We start from the raw sequence: 12,924 nt of genomic DNA on the forward strand, positions 1-12,924 counted from the left end.
TTGGTTGGTTGATTGGTTGGCAATGGCAGGCGCCTCATTCAGCCACGGGGAGCGCCAAAGTCCACAAACTCCCCGCATGGACCGGGCTGCTCCCGTCCAGGACACCACTTTCCGCCCGAGGAAGGCGAGCACTTTCCCCATCGGGGCTTTCCAGGATCAAAAGGAAAACGGATCTCATTGCGCTCCACTTCCTTGTGCCTCAAACAGGTTGCGTCTTTGAGAGGAGGAGGTGTAATTCCGTCGCCCAGCAACCGGCTGCATTTTCCCCCCATTGGAGGACTCTTCTCTGGCCGGCCAATCCTGGCGCCGCTTCCGGGTTCTTAGCCGGGAGTTTCCCGCGGCAGTCTTGCGGGCGCCGCCGATGGGGCTGCTGTGGATCGTGGGGGCGGCAGCCCTCTTGCTGGGGGTCAGCTCCGGTGAGAGGCTTCCAGGGGGTCCACTTTCTCCCCCAAGGGGAGGGGGTGGGGAGAGAGGGGCTACGGGTGCTTGCGGGACCTCCCTGGCTTTCGAAAGGGCGTAGATCTGGGGAGGGAGGATGTTGTGGGGCGCGATTCCAATGGGGTTTGGGATTCCTCCGCCTCCCGCGCCCCCCAGGAGACCCAGAGGGTGGGCGGAGGGCCTTTGGGTGGGAGGCGCCCGAAAAGTGCTGCCCCCTTGGAAGACGAGCCGGTCGCTTCTCGGCGGAGCTTTTCGGGGATCGCAACCCAGTTTTCCTCTCCACGGAGAAGTGAAGCTCGGACAGAGCTTTGATCATCATCGCTGTGGCTGCAACGGGTTGCATGGCAGGGTTCAGCCCCCCCCCCCCGCCTCGGGAGGCACCTGGCTTCCCAAAGCTGCCAACCTGTCAGGGAAGGAGAATCCGGAGACCCTGCCGAGGAGCCCTGCAGCACCCTGAAGCTTGCATCACCTCTTCCCTTTCAGGGGATCAAAACAGCTCTATCGTGTTTAACATTCCATCTTCAAATTGCACTGAGGACATAATCAGGGGTGGCGGCGGTGGTGTGGGTTGTATCTCCATTTTGCACGGCCTCAGAAGGCATGAAGGGTGTGAAGAGATACTGGCTATTGATTCAAGTGGAGGGTTTTCCTCCCCTGTATCTCTTCCCCTGCAGGAGAGGTGGCTTTCCGTGGGAGAAAGCAGGGGATCCTGGGGGGGGCGGCTTTTGGGGGGGAGAGGCAGCTGCCAACCGAGAAACAGGAAACGGTGGTGGTGGTGGTGTGTGTGTGTGTGTGTGTCTGTCTGTCTGTGTGAAACTAAGTTTGTCAGAACAAAGCCTATTCTTTTGGTATGATTAGCGTGTTTCATGATGGGATCAGTTCTCATGGACTGTGCAGGGGATGGATGAAGTGGACAGAGGGAAGCTCTTTTCCCTGTCACACAATACTAGAACCAGTGGAGTGTGAGGAGAGTTAGAACAAAAGAAAGAAAATATTTCTTGACCCAGTGTGTTGTTAGTCTGTGGGACTCCTTTCCACAGGATGTGCTGATGGAATTTGGCCTAGATGCCTTGAAAAGGGGATTGGACAAAAGATTTCTGGCGGAAAAGTCCATCGCAGGTGACAAGCCTTGTGATTATAATCACAAGGTTTAAAAGGGGGATGTATAATCACAAGGTTTAAAAGGAAGGTACCTCAAACAGGGTTTAATGCGTTCCTATGGGGTTTCTTTGCCCCATATAGCAACGTTTCCAGATAGCGACGATTTATCCGGAACAGATTAACGTCGCTATGCAGGGCACCACCGTACATTTCTTTCCCAGTGTTTCTTTCCAAAACAAATTCTTCCAACTACCTAACTCCTTCTCTAACTCCTGACTAACTGTCCTAGCTTATCAGTAACCGAAGCCCCTAACTCCTGTCTAACTGAAATCCTAACTCTAACTCTCTCTCTCATCCCCAACTGAAATCCCCAACTGATCTTTAACTGTCTTCCATTCTCTTCTTATATTTCCTTGGTTCCGCCCCTTCTGTTCAGCCATTGGTTGCTACATCAGGGTTCCATTTGTGATGGACAGGTGTGGTTTCTAGCCTGTCCCTCATAATACCCCCCATCCAAAAGAGAAAGTAGAGATGGAGGAAGCTGCCTTCGCCTCAATCAGATCCTCTGTCTCCATCAAGCCCGGCTCTGCCCATCCGAACCGTAAGCATCCACGGAGCATCTTCCTCCCCATCCCTCATCTGTTTGGTTCATCATTTATCCTGACATCCTCTCTTCCCTCCGGTGAGCAGCGGGGCCTTCTGTAAGAGAACGAACGGGTTTTCTTTCCTCCCTAAAAAGTAAAAAGGTTTCCAGAGTGGTGGCCATCCTGGGCTAGAACCCATCCATGCTGGTTCACGTGTCTTAGATCCGGTCCTGTGACTGTTGACTCACAGGTTTTCTTTGATGGCCACCTTGATGGACTGAAGCAGCCCACGGCCTCTGATCCATCGGGAGTAAGTCTTCTGTTGACAAAAGATTAGGGTTCTTTTGGAAGTTTCACTCCTGATAGACTCTTGATGTTTCCCCATTTTTCCCCTCCAGGTTCCTCTCCCTCAGCCTTTTCGCACTCCCTCCACTATCACTTCGTGGTTATGTCCGAGCCCGGCTTGGGGCGGCCCCAGTTCCTTCTCACGGCTCACTTGGATGGTCAACTCTTTGCTTCCTACGACACTGAGGGGAAGAACTGGGAGCCTCGTGAGCCCTGGATGGAGGAGATGATCCAGGTGGACACCGAGTATTTGGACTGGCTCAACCGAAATGCCAGAAACACCGAGCACCTCCTGAAGTGGCAGATCCGGACCGTGATGAGTCGCTACAACCACAGCGGAGGTGCGCAAGAGGTGTCTGCCAGGCTCCCATCATGTGCTTGGCATGTTTTTTGGAACAGGAAGGGAGTTTCTGATCACTTCCAGTTTTGGGAGTCGGGAAATGGAGAATTTGGGACCTCTTTGGGAAGCAGGGAACATCCTGTGAAAGGTCTCAGCCACCTCCCCAGAGTGTCCCTTTCCACTGGAGAAGGACGTATGGAGAACCACTCAGGGGGTTGCGGCTAAGCATGACTCAGTCATTCCCCTGATACAGTGGTGCCTCGCTTAGTGATTGCTTCGTTTAACGATGTATTCGCTTTGCGATGGGTTTCTTTGAGGAATTTTCTGCATCATTTAACAATGTTCTCTATGGGGGAATTTAACTTAACGATGTCCGTTTTTGCTCATTTAAAACTATCTTAAAATGTTTGAAACCTGTTTTAAATGCTTGGAATAGTTAGTCCACCTTGTGAAACCTATGCACACTTAGTTTGACTTTGTTCTGAGTCTTCGTTAATTTTTGGTGATTTTTTGTTTTCCCCTCATTGAAAAGCATTGGACGGACAGTCCAATGCTTTTCAATGAGGGGGAAAAAATCACCCAAATCATCAATGTATTTCAATAGCTTTCCGATGGGGGAAACATTGTTTCACTTAGCGATGTTTCCTATGGGGATTTTCGCTTAAGGACGGTAATCCGTTCCCATTGGAACGGATTAACCGGTTTTCAATGCATTCCTATGGGAAATGGTGTTTCACTTAACGATGTTTTCCCATAGCGATGTTTTTTTGGAACCAATTAACATTGTTAAGTGAGGCACCACTGTACTTGAAATTAACTGGTGTGGGAAGACTGATGTTTGATGTACATAGTATTTTCTAAACTAAAAGCCCGGCCAGATCGAAAGGGAAGTCTGTCCATGAAATCTCAAGATCGTGTCTTCCTTTATAGACTTAATTCAACCTTCTCTTGGTCTGTTCCCTTTTCCTGTTCCTTGCCATCATGGTTTTTCCTGGTGAATTTTGTTTTCTCGTGCTGTGCTGAAAGTACAAGACTTTCCGTTCCATCCTTTTTACTTCTAGAGGGAGTTCAGACCTGATTTGATCTCAAATCCCCTTATTGGTCTTTTGGGCACCATATGTGGAAAGCAGCAGGAAAAGAGATGGACTGACTCAATTAAGGAAGGCAGTTTTGAGTCATTAATTAGTGAGACGGCCGTAAGCCAGAACTGACTTGACTGAGCAAGAGAACAAGATCTTTTGAGCCATCTGTGAGGAGCCCTCCCTCGACGTAACTGTGCCGGTTGGACCTTCCCTAAGTTCAGAAACAGCACCATCTGTCCACATGAGTTCAGTTCATCCATGCAGTGCAATGATGTCTTTTGAAAACCTGTGCTTCTCTGTTTCCTTTTTTGTTTCTGGGTTGGTTTGCTTGTTTGGGGGAGATGTTGTTTGGCTTTTGTCTTTGCCCTTTGGTTGATCTGCTTACACAGATAAATACGGCTACGTCTTGGAAACCCAACCCTATCCTAAACATTACTATTTTTTTTAGGGTTCCACACCCTCCAGTGGCTGTTCGGCTGTGAACTGAGCCAGGATGGACTCAAGGTCGGGGTCAACAAGTTCAGCTACGACGGGAAGGAGGCCCTCAGCTTCGATAAGGACACCCTGACCTGGACAGCCTACGATCCTGTTGGCCAGGAGTACAAAAGGGAATGGGAGTCTGAGCCGGGACGCACCCAGCGCTCCAAATACTACCTGGAAGAGAAATGCATCGGCATGTTGCGCCAGTTCCTGAAATTTGACAAGAAGGAGCTGCAGAGAAGAGGTGAGGCTGGAGACCCGACCATAACAATTTGTGTATGAGTGAAGTCTGGAAAGGCACAGCCTGTAAAAATTTTGTTTTCTCCTTCTGAATCTTTGAAACCCACAGCCAAGACATTCTGGGAACTGCAGTTCCAGATATGTCAAAAGCTCTGTGTGTGTGTGTGTTTTGGCAGGTTGTCTGCTCATTCAGGACTGCTACCTGCACAGATGCCTCTGCTGCATCCTCTGAGGCTTGATGTCTGCCTGGTTTTTAAAATGCACCTGTTGCAACATTGTCTTGCAGACCCCCCCCCTTTGTCCAGCTCAGTAGTAATCACAGAGTGAGGCCCCACATTGCCCATTCTCCCATTGGTGGCATCCTCCTCCCTCCGCCAGGTGCGTCCTGGTCCATCCTCTTCCTCTTCCTGTGGCCAAAATCACCTGCTCTCTGAAATGGGGGGCTTGTGGCCAGCAGAGAGAGCAGGAGCTGGCCGCAACATTTCAGCCATGAATCTGTGCTGCCCAGTGTGGGGTCATGAAATGAGAAGGCTGATGGGCTAGTTAAGGAACTCACCACACACGCAGGGATGTCTGCCAGCAGTGCTCCTGATATGCAACTAGTAGAAGAGGACCTCAAATAAGACCCCCCTGCCCCCAGGAGGACTGTGTTTTATTAACCTTACAAGCTCTCAGATTGTTGACAGTATACAGATATGTATTTGCGAAGGCTTTCATGGCCAGGATCTAATGGTTGTTGTTGGTTTTTCGGGCTCTTTGGTCGTCTTCTGAAGGTTGTTCTTCCTAACGTTTCGGCAGTCTCTGTGGCCAGCATCTTCACTGTCCTCTGAAGATTCCAGCCACAGAGACTGACGAAACGTTAGGAAGAACAACCTTCAGAAGACGACCAAAGAGCCTGAAAAACCCACAAAAACCAGTATACATATAGTTGACAGAGTTCAGATAGGACAATGGTTATATAATGCCATTAGGTAAAGATAAAGGTTCCCCTTGACAATTTTTGTCCAGTTGTGTTCCACTCTAGGGGGTGGTGCTCATCCCTGTTTCCAAGCCATAGAGCCAGTGTTTTGTCCGAAGACAATCTTCCGTGGTCACATGACCAGTGCGACTTAGACACGGAACGCTGTTACCTTCCCACCGAGGTGGTCCCTATTGATCTACTTGTATTTGCATGCTTTCGAACCGCTAGGTTGGAGGGAGCTGGGACAAGTGACGGGAGCTCACCTTGTTGCATGGATTCGATCTTACGACTGCTGGTCTTCTGACCCTGCAGTACAGGCTTCTGCGGTTTAGCCCGCAGCGCCAACACACCATTAGGATTGGCCCAAATAAAGGTTTTGAAGTTAGCTCCCTATCACTGTGAAAAAGAGGAAGAATTGGTGAAGAATCCATAGCCATGCCTCCTTTCAGAAGAAGCTGTGACATCATCCAGGAGAGTTTGCTCTACTACAGTAGAATCAGCCATTAGCTTAGCAACTTTGGGGAGGGGCATTCCCCCACAGCCCAGGCTTTTTGTAAAATTTGCAAAGCTGTATCCCACTCCCAGGTTTCCCCAAACCAACCCCCCCCGAAAATCCCCATGGTTCCTTATTCAAGGGGTTCCCACTTCCTTTCCAAACTTTTGATTGCAATACAACTGATAGTTACAAAATTATGTTCTGGGGATGACTTTCAAAACTTGCTTAGAAGGGTCTTGTAACATATTCTACCAGGCTTTGCATTTATTTATTTATTTATTTATTTATTTATTTATTTATTTATTTATTTATTTATTTATTTATTTATTTATTTATTTATTTATTTATTTATTTATTTATTTATTTATTTAATATCCCGCCTATCTGGTCGTGTCAGGACCACTCTAGGCGGCTAACAACATAAAAAAAATAATACAATAAAAATACATATAAATTTTCAGACTTACTTCCACTGTGCCATGAGAGGGAAGGAGGCGTTTGGGTAAGACTCATTAATGACGGGCGATGTATTGAATTAAGCATCGGGAAGGTGAAGGGCGACCGGGCTACCCAGAACCACGAAGCAGACGTGCCTTTGAAACGTCACAGTCTAAGCTCTGAGAAAATAAGGACTCAACTCGTGGCACAAATAAAAGGCAACAGCAATATATATTTGCCTCCTGCTGCAAAGACTGGGCAACTTTGGCAGGCAGAGAGTCAGTTTTTGTGCATCCGGAAATAGCCAAAATCTATTTTTAAAAAGCAAGCTGATGGCAACTAGATCTCTCCTTCTGCTTCTGCTTACCTTTTAAGGTGGGGAAGAGATCAAAACAGCATTCAGTGCTGCGTTGGTTTAGGAGTCCAGGTTAAGAGATTGCTGTTTTTGCAGTGGCTCCAGATGTGAAGGTGGTTCACAAAAAGGGCCGTGATGGTGTCGAGACCCTCGTCTGCCACATTCACGGTTTCTACCCCAAGGCGATTGACGCCACGTGGAGGAAGAACGGGGAGGTCTTGGAAGCCGAGACCCTCCACGGGAATGTGGTTCCTAACTCGGACGGGACCTTCCACACCTGGCTCAGTATTGAGATTGACCCAGAGGAGCGGGACCAGTATCATTGCACCGTGGAGCACGACAGCCTGCTTGGGGATCCTGACCCAGTTGTGGAGCAGCCTGGTAAGAATCTGGAAGGGATGAGGAGGAAGGCTAGTTGAAGGCCAGTATCTCCAGGGAGGGGTGTCTGTGGTACACATGGTTGCGGAAATGTTTGTGCCATCAGCCATACAACAGAGACACACCTTCCTGAATGGAGAAAATGATTACCTGTCTGAAGTAAATAGAACAGTATCCTGGGCTAGGACATTCAAAATGGCTCCGTGGATGGGAATACAGGAAAGGTCCTGAAGGTGGATCAGAATGCAGACAGTCTTTCCTGGGGGTAGGGGTGAATGTGAGGGAGGGGGGCTGATCCTCAGAAGCACACCGCCAGCACCATCTTAGTTTGATGCCCAGCCTGGACGCCTCATCGTTGAAGACACAGGCAGCCCCCTCTTCCCCACCTGAGAGCAAGGGGGGGTTGGTTTGATATTCTATCATAACATTTCATTCCCTTCTCCTGTTTCAATCCCAGGGATCAGTCTGTGGGTGATGGTTGGTGTGATCCTTGGGCTTGTCCTCCTGGTTGTTCCTTTGATCATCATCATCATCATGATCATAAGTGAGTCTGGTGTGGGGCATGGTGGTAGGTGGGAGGAAGGATAGGTTACAGTCCTTGGTCAGGCAGGAATGAGAAGTACAGTGGTGCCCCGCATAGCAACGATAATCCATTCCGGAAAAATCCTCACTATATGAATTCATCGCTATGCAGGATAAAGAATCCCATAGGAATGCATTAAAACACGTTAGACATGATTTTCTGGGCAAAAAACTCACCGTTATGCGAAGATCCTCCATGCAGCCGCCATTTTCGCTGCCCGGTAAGCGAGGAAAGGGCACGAAAACACAGCGGGCGGCCATTTTATTTACCCAGCGGCCTTTTTGGAACAGCCGATCAGCTGTTAGAAAACATCGCAATGCAATCGATTTTGCGATCGCAAAAAACACATCGCTATGTGTTAAACGAATCGTTTGTTATGTGGGGCACCACTGTACTTCTATCATCAGCGTTCTCCTGGTTTTCTCTTTCTTCCCCTCTGTCATCTAATGGCCTTTTCGAGCTAGAAAGTAAAGTCATCTAGAAGGTCGTTTAGTTCTGTTCTGTGCTGTCAAGGCAGAACCATCTTACAGCGATCCGAATAGTGACTTTCCACGGCAAAGCGGGGGCATCCTAGTCCACTCGATAATTTAAAACCAACGTTCTTCTTACATATATCTCCAACATCAATCCATCTCTCGTCATCTTTCTGTGTACCTGTGTGAGCTAATCTGTTTATCTATTGATTTAGCTAGCTCCTTGTTATTGACTTAGTGAACCCTTTCTAATCTTACAAATCCTGAGAGCACTAAGGAAAAGGTGCAATGAATAAAATCCCTCTAAAGGAAAGATAGACATCAATATAATTTAAATATGTTACAATAAATGGAATGTCTAAAAACCGCATAAAGGGAATTGAACTTAAGATGAATAACAGCCATCAGAGAGGGAAGACCAAACTGTTTCTCCTTTCCAGGACACCGACGAGAAAGGAGCCCTCCAGCCCCCAGTGAAGAAATGCGGAGTATAAATCCACCCCGAAAGCGACGCCATGTTTTGATCCAACAGGAACACTAAGGACACTTTGAAAAGCTCTCCGGGGACCCTGAAATGAAACCTTATTAGGTGGGGAGTGGCGTGGCCAGCGCCATCCTGCTGGCATCCTCCCAGGATGCGCCAGGCAAACCCCAAACCAATCCTTTGGAGTTGTGGAATTAACTGGCATTTCCAGGAAGACGTAGTCATCGTCCTCTGGAGAGTGTGGTTCTCTTGAACGATAGAGAAGCTTTCCTTATTCACGCAAAAGTACGCAGTACATAAGTGACATTAAAAAGGCACCGTTGGGTAAGGCCTTTAAGGGGCACCAAAATGCATATTGCAAAAGCCAGCCGTTGAGTCCTCGAGAACTTTTTGTCGGACTTGTAAAACCTGGGCAGGACATGTGAGGATATGGGTTCTGTAGTACTTATTTTCCAGAGTTTGCAGGTGTTCTGTCTGGGCCTGAGACCAAGATCTTGCTGTGGAGAAAAAAAAACAAGGCCACATCTGAAGACTGAAAAATGATGCCATCACAAAGTAGACACTTCCAAGTTATAGAAGGGGGATAAGGTATGTGGGTACACTGGAGGAGGAGAAAAAGATGGACGACAGTTTATAGCCTTCTTTGATTGATGAAGGAGATTTAGCCATGGTGATTTAGAGCAGCCTAGCCATTAAGTAGTAAAACGATGAGCTAGTTCATACTTTTATTGTTTTATGGGAAAGGCTTTTGGGAGTTGGCATTTAATCAGTACAATTTGTCTTTTTTGTAATTCTTTTGTTTTATAGCTTTTTATTCTTTTTAAACATATGTTTTATCTGTTACCCAATTGTGATCCTTGGGGGCAAAGGTGGGAGTGGCTGAAGTAAGGGTCTTCGCCACAAGTGCTTTATCTGCTATTTTTGATTCTTTGAGTGTGTGTCCTACTTGGTCAGGGTGATGTGCAAGGTTCAAAGTTCACGGCTAAAGATTTTTGAGCTTAACGAGGTGAGTCAACTGGAAATCGAGGGATAGAAGCCTGCCAAAATTGCCCAGTCACTCACCTTCTCGATCTCACCCAGTCAAGAATGGAAATTGGGCATTGGGAAAGACAGTTTGACTCCTTCCCTTAATGGAATGTCTTCTGTAAGGAGACGCATTCCTGACAGGATGGAGGAAGGAGGAAAGACAGTCCAAAGGCAAGCTGGCCAGCAGGAGGCTGCAAGCTGAAACAGAGAGCTTGAGCTGTAGCATTGTGACATTGTATTTCTCAGGAAATGGGGGAATTTGCTGACGTTATTTTACAGTATCACTCAGAAGTGGTTTCCTCTCATGCACAAGATGGCTGTAATTACAGGAGGCACAGTGAGGATACTGACCACTACTTTTCGCTAATATATACAGTGGTGCCACGCTTAACGATGTGAATTCATTTCAGCAAAATCGCTGTAGAGTGAAAACGTTGTAAAGCGAAATAAAAAAGCCCATTGAAATGCATTGAAAACCATTCAGTGCATTCCAATAGGCTGAATAACTCACCGTCCAGCGAAGATCCTCCATGGGGTGGCTGTTTTTGCTGCCTGTAAAGTGAGGAATTCATCCCAAAACACAGGGAAGCCATTTTGAGCAGTCGGCAGCCATTTTGCAAAGCCGACGATCAGCTGTTTTGATCATCGTAATACAAAGAATCACTTCCCGAAGCAGGGAACTGATCGTCGGGAAGTGAAAAAAGCCCAATAAAACATCATTTTGCGATCACAATTGCGATCACAAAAACATTGTTGTGAACGGGATTTGTCGTTATATGGGGTAATAGTTAAGTGTGGCACGAATGTATTTGTGTTTTGATTGTTTTGCAATAATGAAACATGAGAGGGATATGCAATAATCTACAGTTGTAGAAATTGCATATATGTGGAAGAATGATGAATTCATAAATGGATAGGTTTTGTTGCGTTGACTTCCATTTGCCTGTGGTTGGTCTTTTGACCGTAATAAAGTTTTATCTATCTGTGACTTCAAAAAATAAAAGCCCAATTATTGTATTGTAACCAATCCAAAATGTATTTGCTTCTCAATGCTATGGATCACTTGTCCTTTTATGTCCAACAAGACCATAAAGTAGAAGGAAATGTCCACGTAGTCAAAGCTATGGTTTTTCCAGTGGTGATGTATGGAAGTGAGAGCTGGACCATAAAGAAAGCAGACTGCCGAAGAATGGATGCTTTTGAATTGTGGTGCTGGAGGAGACTGGTGTCAGGGATGCTGGAGCAGCAGCTTCTTTCTGCCAAAAGGAAGGGGGTTAGACTAGATGACCTTTGGATTCCCTGTCGGTTCTCTAGTTAGTGGTTCACAACTGTGAAGGAGTGATAGAGATAAATGAAAGAGAACTCTTGAGACCCAAGAAAAAGAGACAACAGTGGGTGTGAAGGAAGGGATGAAAGATCTGAGTGTCAAGGAAAAAAGAGAGGTGGAGGTAAGTCGGGGGAAAGGGAGGTAGAGGTTTTTCTGGTGTCAGAGAAAAAATGGGTGGAGCAGATAGAACAGTTGTCCATTTGGGAAGAGGAAAAGGAAGGAGATGAAGGAGGGTCTTGGGTCTTTAGAGTACCAGTAAAGAAGGAGAGAGGGAGAGGGAGAGAGAAAGAGGAGGACTGGGACAAAGAGAGGATGAAGGGAACTGAATGTGAAGACTAGAGGATTATGATCTGATTTTCCCAACCTCAAAAGTGGGAGGATTGTTACCCGACTCACCAGATGTAAAGGTTGAAGGATTGCTACCGGACCCCTTAGAATGGACAGTGGTTGTCTTCCCACATGGACGAGGTCCTTGGAGGAAAGTGGTTCGTCTGGGACCTATACCTACCAAATACAAGCAGGACGGAGATTGGGCACGCCACCCGTGCTGTGGGATGATTTGTGCAGTCCGCAACACTCCTTTGAGAAAACCTACCAACCAGGAGCGGTTTGGACGAGACCCCTGGTAAAAGAAGGAAAGTTAGGTGGAGAATTAATGTTGTCCTGGACTGAGTCCCCATTGAATGTTGGCACAGTTGACCCTATTGAGGTTGATGTGCACCCCCTGAAGTTAATGTTAAGAAAGAGTTGAAAGGAAATAATGAGACTCTGTTATTCATGCACACCGAAAGAGAGGAACTGCTCAGTCTCTTTACTAAACCCAATCACACCAACCTTGGGGAACCCAGGAATTCCTGGACAGCTCTTCCCAGAAACCCAGGCCAGCAGAGCTGGTTTGGAAGGCTTCTAGGAACTGCAGTCCAAGAACACCCGGGTGACCCAAGGTGGGGGGGAGGACCCACTGCTCGTGGGGAAGGGCCTGTCCCTCCAACCCTTCAAGACCTCCTTGAGCATCCCCTTGGACTCAGCCACAGATGGAGCTGATTGTTTTTGTGAATGCAAGTTCGCTTTGGGATTCCTCGGACCTTCCACCTCAGATATAGGAGGCATGAAAGATAAAGCATTGGCACAATATTTACCAGTCAGTTGTTACAAATGCTTAGTGCTACTCTCAGTGTTTTACCGCAAGGATAATATAGTGGAAGACAGGAGGGCCTGGCATGCTCTGGTCCATGGGGTCATGTAGAGTCAGACACAACATAACGATTAAACAACAAACAACAAGAAATTTGTAGTTATGTTCTCTAGGCTCACAAAGAGAGTATGGCTCAATAAGAAGCTGACGGCACATACCAAGATCCAGGTCTATGAAGCCTGTGTCCTGAGCACACTCCTGTAGTGCAGTGAGTCCTGGACCCTTTGTGCATGTTAGGAGAGGAAGCTGAACACGTTCCACATCCAGTTTATCAGGATCACACAGAACATCTAGACTTCAGGGGCTCCAGCCCTCATTTCAGTGAATACCTAGCACGGGTGGGTCTAACGGTAGAATTCCTGCAGAGTCTTCTTGGAAAGTTGGTGTCAGTTCAGTGAAAATGGAGAAAACATTGACCGTTATCACCTTTGAGACATGTGATGAGATATGGCCCTGGACGTGATTTGTGTTCCTGGAGCAACCCCAGCCATTTATTTATTTATTTATTTATTTATTTATTTATTTATTTATTTATTTATTTGTTTATTTGTTTATTTGTTTATTTGTTTATTTGTTTATTTATTTATTTATTTATTTA

General features: G+C 46.9%; 1 protein-coding gene across 4 annotated transcripts; it reads left to right on the forward strand.

Annotated features, from left to right (window-relative positions):
• The first annotated feature begins 290 nt into the window (after positions 1–290).
• On the forward strand, positions 291–10,912 carry LOC110071290 (major histocompatibility complex class I-related protein 1). 4 transcript variants are annotated; one of them, XM_078387902.1, is made up of 6 exons: positions 291–416; positions 2,522–2,809; positions 4,339–4,614; positions 6,957–7,241; positions 7,690–7,782; positions 8,735–10,912. In XM_078387902.1, exons 1-6 carry the CDS (start codon positions 362–364, stop codon positions 8,833–8,835), a joined length of 1,098 nt encoding a protein of 365 aa, XP_078244028.1. In that variant the 5' UTR covers positions 291–361; the 3' UTR covers positions 8,836–10,912. The 4 variants fall into 4 exon arrangements, with proteins under 4 accessions (XP_078244028.1, XP_078244026.1, XP_072843960.2 ...); XM_078387900.1 differs by lacking the exon at positions 291–416 and adding an exon at positions 467–2,221; XM_072987859.2 differs by lacking the exon at positions 291–416 and adding an exon at positions 467–2,221 and having other exon boundaries at positions 7,696–7,782.
• Positions 10,913–12,924: the final 2,012 nt, after the last annotated feature.

This window comes from Pogona vitticeps, chromosome 2 (assembly GCF_051106095.1).
Source record: "Pogona vitticeps strain Pit_001003342236 chromosome 2, PviZW2.1, whole genome shotgun sequence".
Lineage (NCBI taxonomy): Eukaryota > Metazoa > Chordata > Lepidosauria > Squamata > Agamidae > Pogona > Pogona vitticeps.

Bases quoted from the DNA above. Each gene is read 5' to 3' on its own strand.
- LOC110071290 (XM_078387900.1), top strand. From the start codon at position 2,071: ATGGAGGAAGCTGCCTTCGCCTCAATCAGATCCTCTGTCTCCATCAAG. The intron at 4,615-6,956 runs GTGAGGCTGGAG...CTGTTTTTGCAG, and splicing joins GAAGGAGCTGCAGAGAAGAG to TGGCTCCAGATGTGAAGGTG. The intron at 7,242-7,689 runs GTAAGAATCTGG...CTCCTGTTTCAA, and splicing joins CCCAGTTGTGGAGCAGCCTG to TCCCAGGGATCAGTCTGTGG.